Source organism: Leptinotarsa decemlineata, unplaced genomic scaffold, assembly GCF_025532065.1.
Source record: "Leptinotarsa decemlineata unplaced genomic scaffold, Ldec_3_MD MMD2_P_RNA_scaffold_6, whole genome shotgun sequence".
Classification (NCBI taxonomy): domain Eukaryota; kingdom Metazoa; phylum Arthropoda; class Insecta; order Coleoptera; family Chrysomelidae; genus Leptinotarsa; species Leptinotarsa decemlineata.
This window is the reverse complement of record NW_027412533.1, coordinates 13,162,319-13,175,836: the sequence shown is the minus strand read 5'-3', so window position 1 is coordinate 13,175,836 and position 13,518 is coordinate 13,162,319. Positions and strand designations below refer to the sequence as shown.

The window sequence follows — 13,518 nt, the reverse complement described above, 5'->3', positions numbered from 1 at the left end:
TTAACGAATTTGGTTTTATAGAAAGCAGTGAAACTATCAAACTTGGTTACTTTTATAAGTAATTTACAAATAGTTATCGACGGTGTTATCAAAACATCTTCTAAAATGAATGCACTTATTAAAACGAAGTTCTTATGAACAGTGTGATCAAATCATTGCCAGAACTTTCAGAAAATTAAACCAAATGTATCCTGAATCAACATCAAGAAACGAGAGGAAATTTATAATGTTACAAGATAATTGCCTTGACTATGGCTCAAAGTTGAAAGCCCCTTCAACATTACCAAAACCACAGTACAGAAAAAAATTTGGGAGTATCACATGCTTCAGTACAACGAATTTTGAAAAATCACGAAATGCACCGTTATATATTTATAACTGCCGACAGTTGTATCGCCGAAAGCATATGCAGGAATAACTTCAGTGAAGAATCCTGCACTGACACCTGTCTAATATAATCCAACGCCCTTCGTGTTATTAGCCAGGGGAGTAGTTGTTGTCTGATAGGTATCAGTCCATTAACCTACAGTGTAGGGAGTTGAGACTGGCCTGAATAAATGGTTCCTTTAGATGATTTGATTTATAGCCAGTCTCCAAGTATGCCCACTCATTTTGTGATGGATTGCTTCTGTATACTAGTAGAGCTATGGTCAAAACAATGAATATTCAACTCTGCACCAAGTACAGTGAAATATTGAATTCGTAACGTTCATAAATTCCGAATGGATAAGTTATGTCTTCCCCGTTATGTGTTACAGACAATTCCAACTGTAAAATAATAAACTAACAGTTATTGTGTGATTTCAGCTATCGAATTGGCATGCGAAGAACACGGGAAAGATAAAATTGAGAAAATGATTAAAGCTAATGAAAATGGAAGGTCTCTAACATACTTCATTGATGAGCTTCCCCATATGGAATTGAAAGGTAAATATTCAGTTATCCACACTTAAGTGATTTCAATTACAGTTTTTTTTAAGATGATGGTTTCAAAAACGAATCTGATGACGGATTATTAGCAACATCCCAATTCAATCAGTTGAGAGTACTGTTGAGAAGGGGATACATCAAAGCCAAAAGAGATCAGGTGGGTGTATTGTTTGTCGGATGTATTTCATCATTTTCCAAACCAATGATAGATTTCGAAGATCCCTTTCATGAAACAATAACTCTGTGAAAAGATGAAAACAATAGCGTAAGAGCTGATGAGGAATTCGGAGATCTTTTAAGCAAATTCGGATTAACTAAGATATAGTGCATACGTTTAATTGAAAAAATATTTTTTAAATGATTATTTTCCTCAAAGCGATGAAATAATGTAAAAAGTGAAGGCTAGGCCATCAAAACAGAGTTTTACAGCTATGGACCGCTTCTTCCCAACAACGATAGAACTGATAGCCATGCAATTTACATCTGGATACCGTAAATGACTCTCAGGGCCTACTTATACTTGTACATCGTTCTCATAATTCCAGTCACTGTCTCGTTCAAACAACAATAGCTGTCAAATATGTAAATATGATTGCTACTTAATATTGAAACTTTGCTTAAATCCTTCTACAGAAATTCCAGAAATCGGTATTATGATTATGACCCTAACTCTACTGAGACAACTCAAATGAATATATAAATCAAATTAAAATTAATAATACAATGAACATACAAGATACCGAAATAAAAATGATTTGCCACACTTCACTTATTCACATAACCTCACGAAAATGAGACAATTCTTCAACTCAACCCCGTTGAATACCAGTAATTTATATATGATATTCAGAAATAATGGAAACTTATTGGTATAATAAGACATTTTTGATACGAATAGAAAAATCATTCTGAAGTATCAATTTCACTGAAATCGAAAACAAGACGTATACAGTTAATGCATTTAGCCGCGTCAAGTAAGTCGGGTGACTCGGATGCCGGCTCAAAGGTCTCATATCAAAGCACAATAGATTTATTTCTACAATGAAATCCTATTGTTGAAAAATACGAGTTTAGTTATTTACATACTCTTCATATATTCGAACGTTGTGTCTTTGATGATTGTACTTAACAAACAATTTTTTTTGTTAATTTCCAGTTATTCAGATATTCAGAAATTGATTTCATTTGAGAATTGATGTTTATATATCGATCCATTCAGGAAAAATAATATTTACCAATACTATACAACTTGAACAATTTCTCAGATGAATGTTCATTTTTTATTATATTTGAGCAAAACCAATCGAACAATCAGCAATTCATAAAAACATGGACACGTATTTTTATCGTGCAGGTTACTTCCTTGGTATTTTTTATTAAAGTTTTCTTTCAAAAATGGAAATTCATCGATAAAACTATGAGGTCAGGACTATTCCGAATTACAGTTATATAACTGATTTTCATGACAAGAAACAACCTGAAAAAATATTCAAAAATACTTTCAAAAATACTTTCTTTTTCTATTCAAATTTAAATATTTTGAAAATTTGATGGTTAAAAACATTAAAAAATACTGATATATGTCACTGGGATTTGAACTCAGACCTCTGTTAAACATGTTTCGTATTCTACTAACTTCTTCACAAAGATGTACTTATATATTCATTAGTTTGATATAATTTTTTTTGAGTTTCTGAATATTCCAATTCTGTTATTGAGTGGTGAATATTCAGAAATTATCAATTTATTCGCCACATTACAAATTTCTGTTGGAGCATACTCGTTCTCACTTTCAGTAGTCCGTATTTTTATTTTGTTTTTCGTTGCTATCTGTACAGTGTGTAAAAGCCAAACGGAATACATTCATTATTTCGGTAAATGTACATATTTAAAACAAATCCCGAAACACGTCAATGGTAAACTATAATTTGACATTCTCAATAGTAAAAATGCCACCCCTACCTTCAACTCCCCTTGAATGTCAAGTACAACCAACAATGGGAAGTATAGGTTTGTGATATATCGTTTGAAAGGTCTCTTCATTGTCTATTCAAAAATGTTATCGCTTTCAAGTTTATTGCAATAATTATGTAAGATAAAATAAATTAAAATCATGTGGTTACCGAAATTCGATAAAATACACTCAAAAACCAAAATGTAATGCAGAACGTAATGAAATGTAGAATAAGAAAAAGAACTATGGATGTTAACGAAGTAAATGTTCAAAATGTTCACCGCGGACGTCTTGTCGAAATTCTAATCTCAAATCAAACTGTCTTCTAACATTATTTAACATATCAGGTGTGACCGACCTAATCGCAAGCGTTATTCGTTCTTTTAGGTCATTCAAATCTGAAGGTTTAGTTTTGTACACATTGCTGCACATTATCACCATAAAAAGAAATCTAATGATGAAAGATCAGGTGATAGCGCTGGCCATTCAATCGATCCTCGCTTCCCTATCCACCGATTGAGAAATGTTGTATCGAGGTATTGCCGGACATTAACTTGGTAATACGATGGTGCTCCATTCTGCTGCAACCATATCGCATTCACTGGAACTTGAAGGTTTCGTGGATCAGGATATGAATTTGCTGAACTTGGAATGACATAATTTTGAAATGGTGCCAAAAAATTATCGCCATTCAAGTTATCCTCAATAAAAAAGGACCAATCATATGGTTTTCTACAATATCTGTCCAAACATTAACCTTTTGAGGATATTGCGTGTGATCTTCTCTCATCTAGTGAAGATTTTCCGTTGACCAGTAGCGGCAATTTTGACGAATACCATGACCGTTAAGGGACAAAGTACACTCATCAGAAAGTATAACGTCTTCTAATTGGATGATAGTGTTATCCAATATGTCCATCATTTGCTCACAAAAATAAGTTCTTCTATCAAAATCGCCTTCTATAAGCTCCTGAGTAGGTATCATTTTAACGTGTTAGGAATCACACGTTAAAAAGTAAGACCTTGTTAGTACTTGACTCGCACAAGTTTCTCAACTTCTGAGAGTTGTCGTTCGTACGGGGGCGACAGCTGATTAACGGAAAAACAGATTTTAAACAGATTTTTTAAACAGACAGATTTTATTTTTTGATGTATATGGGTTTTCCTCAAACTCAAGCATCACATCTAATTTCAGTTCATCACTCATTTCATTGGCAGCTGCTTTTTTTATCTGCCCCACAGACCAAGCTCGCAAAACTGCTTCTCTATTTTGCTTATTGTTCCTTAAAAATGAATTAGAAAATTTCTCATGAAATACGCGAGCTACTTCCTGTTGTGTTCGGGTTTTACCAGTAACCAATCATCTGCAAAACTGTTATTTTATGCATTTCCGTTAATCTAACCATTTGTTAGACTTGAAGTTAACGAACTCCAAACTCGAATTAAAATACTGACAACTAATGTTGTAACATAAAAAACAAGTTGACAAGGCGTTTTAAACTAATCTTGCCACGGAAATTATTTACAGTTTTTTAAACATTGCTATGATTTTTGCTTAATTTCTTATTATCAATACCTCAACATGAAATAAATTTGAGTATGTTGCAATAAGTTTTGAGTGTATTTTATCGAATTTCGGTAAACACATGATTTTAATTTATTTTATCTTAATTGTTGCAATAAAATTGAAAACGATAACATTTTTGAATAGAGAATGGAGAGACCTTTCAAACGATATATCACAAGCCTATACTTCCTATTTAAAAAATTGGAGGGAGTACCTGTCAATCGAAGGGGGTTGAAGGTTGGGGTAGCAGTTTTAAATTTGATGTGTTTCGGAATTTTGTTGAAATATGTACCGTAACCGAAATAATGAATTTAATCCATTTGGCTTTTACACACTGTATATGTATTTCAAAATGAACTGTGGTTTAGTGATTACGTTTGATATTTGAGAACATATTTTATAGTAGGTAAATTTTCAAGGCTTACTTGCGATTGAAATTAATTGAAACACAAAGGTAAGGTTATGAATTTGCCCATCTCTGATTGGCCTCAAAGGTAGTGAAATATGAATCAGATGAAACTTTGTTATTTTTGAGCTATACCAATCAAGCAACCAGCAATAGATAAAACGACTTGTCCTGCGGATTCGTGGTTTTATCATGCTGGTTGCTCATGATATGGCTGAATAATAAAGTTTTCCTTATAAATTGGAAATTTATTAATGAAATTTTGGTATTTTGCTTTTATAGTATCACTTTCGAAAAGACCAATTCAGTGGCAGTCTTTACCATTGCAAGGCCTCGGCAGCAGATATTGAATTGATATATTTACGAAAAGTCGTAAATAGGTTGTGATATTGAACAAATCAGATTACTTTGAGAAACCTGATAATTCAACTGAGAACAGTCCTGAAATGAATTCACAAGGAACCAATTGTCTACGATAGTATCAGAAGTGAAAAACACACTCAAGAAGTGTCAAAATTGATCACACCGACTTTGAACAGGAGTCTAGAGGTTTCTTATATACAGTTCCTAAAATATGCGGACTACAAAAAATAACAAATCTGTCAATCTGTAAGGAACAGAATTTCTTCCAGTTCCAGTTCAACTGTTTTTGCTGACAGCACAAAGAAAAGCATGGCAATGGAAAACCACTGTCTCCCTTTATAGCTAATCTGTTCATGGACATATTTAAATTGAAAGCAAAATAACGAGGAGTTACCATACTTGGGTGTTCTAGTGATTAGAAGTAACGAGGGTTTAGAATTTGATTGCTATAGAAAGAATACTAGAATATATTACACATCATATATTACAATATTTCCCACATCATTGTTCAGAACACAAAATAGCTGATCTTTCTTGTACAAAGTCTTGGGTGAAAAAAGATACGATATTGAGAAAAATGTACCTAATCATAAATATAGCTGAAAGCAACGGGTATCCTTCAAATATACTAGATATGTTATTTAGGAAACGTGAATTCAGGGAGAATCTTTGACTTTTCGTAAATACATCAATTCAAAGTCCATTGTCCTTCGATATGAACCAAAATACACTAACGGATTGGATCAAATTCTTAAAAAGGTGAACGTAAAAGTAACTTCCAAAATTTCCCACTTCAATCCTAAAGACACTATGATGGAACTTTTGCCAAACAGAATAAAAGAAAGAAAATAAATATTTTGAGATGAAATCTCGAGAAATTATTCTCTCCCAACTTACCTACACAGTAGGTTCTGGTGACTATTCAGTAGGTTCTGGTATCTATACAGTAGGTTCTGGTCGGGTCTTTCCTGCACTGATGAGAGGTAATACCTTGAAACCGGTCTGTAGTTGATCAACTCGATTGACTTCAGCATGGTCCTGCTAATGGATGAACGAGAAACATCTGCAAGACGAACCTCTGTGAGGTATCTTGCATAAATGTCTGTCGGATGTATTTAATGTCTAGAGTGGTATTTGCTGGGGAAGTAATTGTTTTTTGGCAGGCATTTACCAGAACCTACTGTGTAGGTAAGTTGGTAAGTTCTTATATGTATGTATCTCTCCTCGATACAGTCTTCAGACTTGTTTTGATTTCTGTCAGAATTGAACTGAATAATTCTCCTTCATTAAATTTGTTTTCAGATTGTGAAAATAGTAATTGAATGATGTTTTTTAAATAAAGTTGGTAGGATAACCAAAACAGTTTTTACATGTATTACCAAATCCAGAGAATCTGCGCACTCCCTGACAAAGTATGTACTAGAACGAAAGAGGATGGAAAATGACCCTCGCCGGAAAGTATAACCTCCGCACACTGTACTGCTGATGTGCTGATGTCTGCACTGATTATTATTGCAACTGGGTGCTCTTATCGTCTTCAAACGCGTATCTAGTGAGCAGAACCATATCAGAACTCAAAAATCTCTTCCTACCTTTGACAAGCTTCACATTTGATGAATTTGATTCTAGACTGATTCAAGATATTGGTTATCTAGTTGTTGATGAAAGTTACTATATTCCAATTATTGATACACCCACACAAGGTATTTCCTAATTGTCATGAAAAAATTATATGTGGAACCATTTTTTTTAAGAAAAGTTTAATACTGTATCTTTCGGCTTATGTTCATATGAACTTTTTTTTATAAAATTGGCTTCTGAACACTTTTATATTTTTTCACCGTGTTGTGGTTTTGCGAATTAAGTGAAATGTATCAAATACGGTTATAATGGAGTAACGTAAAATAATTCATTCGAATTCGTCTTCGCAGTTCTTGGATAACAAAGACGCACCCAAAATTTCGTTTCGCTCACATTCGACAATTTTCAAATATTCACAATACAAACCTCAAAAAAATGAAGTCATGAATAGCCAGGAATTCCTATTCTTAGTTTTCATAAATAATTTATATTGTTGTAATAAATGTTATCTTCGGGTGTGAATTGGCGATCCCTATATACTAGTAATGATATATGAGAAATGAGAATTACTGGAGTTTTTTCCCAACACCAAATCGTTATTTTCAACACCTCGACACGTATTTCGATCACCATGTGATCATCTTCAAAGAGGAAGATTAAAACTAGAAACTAATGCGAGCTAACCTTATTTATGCTATCCTATTCAGGTAAACCATCCAGGCGTACCACCCATACAGGTATACCAACCTAAATTAATTTTACAATTTTGCCTTATCTATTATTTTACAATATATGTTTATATAAAACAATTTCCAGCTATATAAAAATAAATTTCACAATATTGCCTGAATATTACTGGAGTGTTTCGATCACCAAGTGATCATCTTCAAGAGGAAGATAAAACTAATAACTACTCAAAACTAAAGCTACTTATACTAATCAGGTACATCATACAGGTAGGTAATCAGTAATACCACCCATACAAGTGTACCACCCTAAATTAATTTTACAATTGGCCTTTCTATTATTTACAATATGTCCTTATGTATGTTTAAATGTTACAGCTATATATAGAACAATTTTCAGCTATATAAAATTAGTTTCATAATATTGCCTATCTAAATATATTTACAATGTGTCTTTTTGTAGTAATCAGTAAACCCAACAATATTATTTCAACAAGCTATATAGTATGCTATTTGGTATTGGTTCGTTGTCGTTATTCATAATATTATTATGTTTACTTATTTCCACACTCTCGTAGGCATCTAGTTGCCTTTTGTTATTAACTTGTCTAACTAATCTTAAAGAACTGAAGTCTATGGAATGGTATGTATGAGATGTATTTATCTTGGTTTTTGTCCTTTCTGAAAGTCGAGATTTCTCGAGAAATCTCGACTTTGAACTCATAAAATAAATGTCGATATTTATTATACGTTTAAGTACTTTTTGACTTTTATTCTGAATGGGGTATACAGACTAAATAATATATTTTCGACCCTTAAGGTCACGATAATGAAATTATTGATGAGGTTGAATGTTCTAAAATATCAGATTTCTTTAACATTGGGCAGTTAATTTTAATGACTTTTCCTTTGAATGGCTTAGCTCTGGTTGACTTAAAAGTATTACTGAAAGCTAATAAAGGTTCCCTTTTTCTACGAAAACCCATCTGTTTTGGTAGTCAATATTTAACGAAAAATAATATGTCCAACTTATTACATTGTCATGAATACATCTGATGTGACTGAATTTAATTAAGTGTCTCATTTCATTTAAGAATTTCGTCATTATAAGAAACGTTCTTTTACTTTTCAGACTTTGACATATTTACGGGTTTTAGTGAATTTTCTTGTGAGTGCAATGTTGGGAGTTCTGTATTGGAAGTCAGGTTCTGATGGCAGCCGAATTCTGGATAACTATAATTTGCTGTTTGCCATCCTGATGCATCACATGTTTTCTTCAATGATGCTGACAATTCTGACCGGTAAGAATATAACTACCGCTTATAAATGCGACGACAAATTTTCCATCCCCTAAAATGAATGCATTCATGAATTAAGGGATGCATGCATCTATTTTTCCATTCTTTTCTGAATAGTAAGTGAATAGTCACAGTTACTTCGATGATGAATAGAATTTGGAACCTGTGACGTGAAATGAATCTAATCAAAACACTATTCCGCCGCCATAACAAATGTGCTGCCTCTTGTGGATAATGTATTTACTGTTTTCAACACGAATAGGGGTAATCTAAGGGATTTTGTGACTTGCCTCAACAACAGATACCCAAATATGAGGTTTACGTATGAAATTGGAAACACCTAACGGATATTCTAGAAATAGAAAACGCAGATAAGGGTTTGGAATTTGATGTACTCGTATATAGGAAGAATACTAGCACTTTCGAATATATTGTCTACAACAAAAAATGGCGGACCTGCATTTTCTTGTCCATAGGCTGGTTACGTTCCCTCGAGCGAAGAAAAATATGATATCGAGAAGAAAGTTATCAAGGAGACAGCTGAAAGTAACGGGTATTCTTTAAACATAGTAGATAAGTTGATTAGATATAGAAAATATTGGTTGAGATTTTTGAAAAATTTAATATGAAAGTGGCTTTCATAACTGCTCGTACACTCCAGCATGTGTTGGGCAACCTGAATGACAAGACGACGGAAAAGATAAAGTCTAGGATTTACGAAATATGTTGCGAGAATTGCGATAAAAAGTATGTTGATCAATTTAAGAGGACCATAATAGCTTGCTATGGAGAACGTGTTTCACATATTCGGTTTCATAGACCAGCTAAGTCCAGTATTGCTCAGCACGCTATAGAGAACAGCCACAGAAAAATTGAAGAATACTTGAAACTATTGAAACCCTCACACGAAAATACATGCTTTAGAAAATTGAGAAACCGAAAAATTTAGAATGAAATTATCTAAAAAAACAATTCGTTCAGTCCAGTCTTAAATCACCTACACTGTAGGTTAATGGACTGATACCTATCAGAAAACAACTACTCCCCTGGCTAATACCACGAAGGGCCTTGGATTATATCCGAAAGGTGTCAGTGCAGGATTCTTCACTGAAGTTATTCCTGCATATGCTGTTGGCGATACAACTGCCGTAATCGATTTTCAATTATTGGAACACACTTGCAGACCGGTTTCGGGCTGCTTGGCCACTCGTCAGTGCAAGGTAGTGTCTGTCATCAACATAAGGTCGATGATATCCGATAATTGAAAATCGAAAACCTTCAAGAGTATCATTCCTCGAACTAGGCAGAAGCGAACGACAAACAAAAAGTTTGTCATTGCCTCATATGTCTGTGAACGAGGTAACCGACCGCATATCCGAAATTTGCCCTATTGCTCGTATAAGGAAGAAAACTGCACAATAATTGAAAATTAATTCCGGAAGTTGTATCGCTAAAATCATATGCAGAAATAACTTCAGTAAAGTATCCTGCACTGACACCTGTCGGATATAAACTGACACCTCTCGGATATAATTCAACGCCTGTCGTGGTATTAGCCAGGGGACTAGTTGTTTTCTGTTAGGTGTAAGCCCATCAACCTACATTGTAGGTAATTTGAAACTGGCCTGAACGAATTGTTCTTTTACATAATTAGTTGATTTACAGCTACTCTCCAAGTATGCCCACTCAATTTGTAAAGTTTTCTTCCTTATACGAAGAATTGTGCAATCGTTAGCGAAACGGGCGTCGAGAGACAGCATTTTTGTTCTGGTGAGAGGAAAGTATTTTCAACAGAGTCACTTTTAAGTAAGTAGGGTTAAATTGAATTTTTTTCGTTAACCAGTTGTCATCATCATTATTAGCATCAATATAATTACAACAGATCGAACAAGTTAAATAAAAGAGTATTAATAAAAAAGTACGTTGGGGGACTCAATACTTCTCACCATGTTTTTGGGTATATACCTCACCTTTCACAATCTGAGAAATAAACAAAGATAAATCAATAGAGAATCTGCTGAAGGGCAAACTGAAAAGTTCTCCACAGAAAGTCAGTCTTTTATTGTATTCATAAATTTTGCCTACAAAATGAATAAAAATCAATTGAAAAAAAATTGTTTAATTTACTTCAAAACTTTTGCCTCAAATTGTAAATACCTTCAATTTTTATGACATACGTCAAATTTGATTTATACCCAAAAAAACAGTAAGAAATATTCCTGTTCCTATTTTGATTATCAAAGTGAAAAAATAGATGAGAAGAAATTAACGAAAATACATCGTGATCCATTCGATAATAATATGCAGATATATTTTGTCCGTTATTTTGCACTATTCAAAAAAATTGTTCGAGCTGATTATTGAAAGAATTTCCGTTTTGTTCATTGCCCTATATACATCAGAAAATAAAAGTACAATTGGAGCAAAGATGTCTATTTTCAGTACCTCAGGAAATGTCGATTTTAATCAAGGAACACTTCAACAGATGGTATTCACTGAAAATGTACTATACTGCCATAACTCTAGTGGATATACCATTATCAGTAAGTAATTTTCACTTACTTTTACTCTTCATTCAAAATTACTATACTGTATTGAATGGGCAAGAACAGCCCTCTTCATTCAGATGCCAATCAAGACGTTTTTTTCCTGTCATCATTAACTAGCCTCTAGGTGCTCCTAAAATGTTATGATAGTTAACAGCTGTTTCTCTTTCTATTTCTATGTGAAAAAAGTATCTGAATGATCTATACAATCTAAAATGTTGTTATTGATATCTTCTGATTATTATTATTATTGTTTTTATCTATTTATATATCAATATATTGATAACTTTCGATAATTATTATTGTTTTCCTCTATTTATATATTAAGGAAGTGGTTGAAACAATTTTTTTCCGAAAAATAAAAGAATTGAAATCACAGAGTGAAATCACATAGAAATTTCATAATAGAAAAACTGTATGCGTTTTCAGTAGTTTAATTCATAGGCAGCATCTACTTTGATAATCACTGAACTTTCTCATGTAAGGTTGCCGCCAATTATTTCCAAATTTACTTTTCCCAATTCAGAGAAAAAAATTAATTCAGTATTAAATACCTATATAACATTTTTCTCCAAACAATGTATTTCAGTTGTTCGATTGTAGTGCATTATTTCCCACGTAGAAAAATTAATATTTTTTGGTTACTTTTTGATTACGGATAGTAATGGTAATTAGTATTTTGAGTATTTGGAAAAAGTATGATTATATTTGGCGAAAGTGATCTTTGATCAATTCTGAAAGACATTAAATTTTACAATTTACTGCAATTTTCAAGCAGGGCTGTCACTATAAATATGTTTTTGGTTACGAAGCTAAGAATTTTTTAACTTTGAAGGTACTTTTTCCCAACTTTGGATTATTAAATTAACACACATTTAAAATAAAGTTGTTTGATTCTTGTATCACGTTTTGTGCTCTCCACTCCACGCACAACTTTGACACTTGCTTGCACTCGACTCCCCGCTTCCCTCTCCATTCAGGCTTCCCTGCGCATTGCAAACTGCTTACTTCACATTTCCCTACTCACTTGTGTCCGTAATCTCCCTCTTCTGCTCTCCATGAATGATCACTCTCTTCGAATTGGGAAATGTTCTAGTTGAAGTTCAACAAGTTGGGAAATTTAAGCCTTATTCAGTTCATAGCCTGATTTTCTATTAATTTTTCATCTCTTGATTTGGAATTAATGATAGTGTATCTGTTACAGATTGTTTGTTCCTTAGTTTTTTCAATAACAATATACTGCATAACGGCACAACCTTATGAAATGATAAGATTCATGATGTTCTTCGTTTCATCACTAATGGTTGTCTTCGTCGCTCAAAGTTTTGGTTTGATGATTGGAATATATTTCAACGTTGTGGTGAGTACCAATACAAGCCTAAATATCTGCAATTTCAATAAAGTTTCAGTGAAAATTACGTGATTAACATTTATAGTGTATCATACTTATATAAAAAAGAACTAGGAAAACATTCTTCACATTACATATCCATTCTAATCTTTACTCACCAAGAAAATGTTTATTCTCAAAAAGATTGTAACTGATGAAATATATTTACCTGAATAGCTTTCAGAATTATTGACATTATTAAAATATTTTTCAAGAAATATTATTGGATATCAAACAACTGCAAATATGCTATTTTCAATATATAAAATCCAGTCCAGCTGCAGCTGCTGGAGCAGTCCAGCTGCTGGAGCAGTCCAGCTGCTGGAAAATAATTCCATGAAAATCAAAAGATAAATAAATAAGTAGTCAAGTAAATCAAGTACGGCTCTTTGTTTTTACATTTTGTGTTCGATCGAGGAATTGGCCTATACTTGATGAAAATCCGTAATTAACGTATTCAAAAAGCAAACTTCATTTTGAGATTTTCACTAAACGATTTTACAAAAACGCAACACGTTTTTCGCCATATAATGGCTTCTTCGGGCGTGTCTTTACTAACTGATTCTATATATTCAATGCTGAATATACCTTATTCTACAATTTGAAGTAACTACATTTCAAATATCTGATTTTTACCTGAGTTTGTACTGAATTAAATTACCTGGCCTTATGTCCCAGTTTCCACGTTTGAAAAAATATTAAGTAACGGGAAGTTATTCAATTCTAATTCTTCATTCAGTAAATCACCCGAATTCCTGAATCTATTGATTTTTAAACATTCTGGAAGGTTGAGTTTC

The 13,518-nt window shown here is 33.0% G+C and overlaps 1 protein-coding gene across 2 annotated transcripts in view; it reads left to right on the top strand.

Annotated features, from left to right (window-relative positions):
• LOC111515953 (ATP-binding cassette sub-family G member 4) overlaps window positions 1-13,518 on the top strand; it is a 72,049-nt gene that overhangs the window by 52,262 nt on the left and 6,269 nt on the right. For both annotated transcript variants that reach the window (XM_074170017.1, XM_074170018.1), the window contains exons 5-9: window positions 808-927; window positions 981-1,087; window positions 8,620-8,788; window positions 11,228-11,328; window positions 12,536-12,691. In XM_074170017.1, coding sequence (XP_074026118.1) covers window positions 808-927; window positions 981-1,087; window positions 8,620-8,788; window positions 11,228-11,328; window positions 12,536-12,691 — 653 coding nt within the window. The remainder of the gene's footprint in view (window positions 1-807; window positions 928-980; window positions 1,088-8,619; window positions 8,789-11,227; window positions 11,329-12,535; window positions 12,692-13,518) is intronic.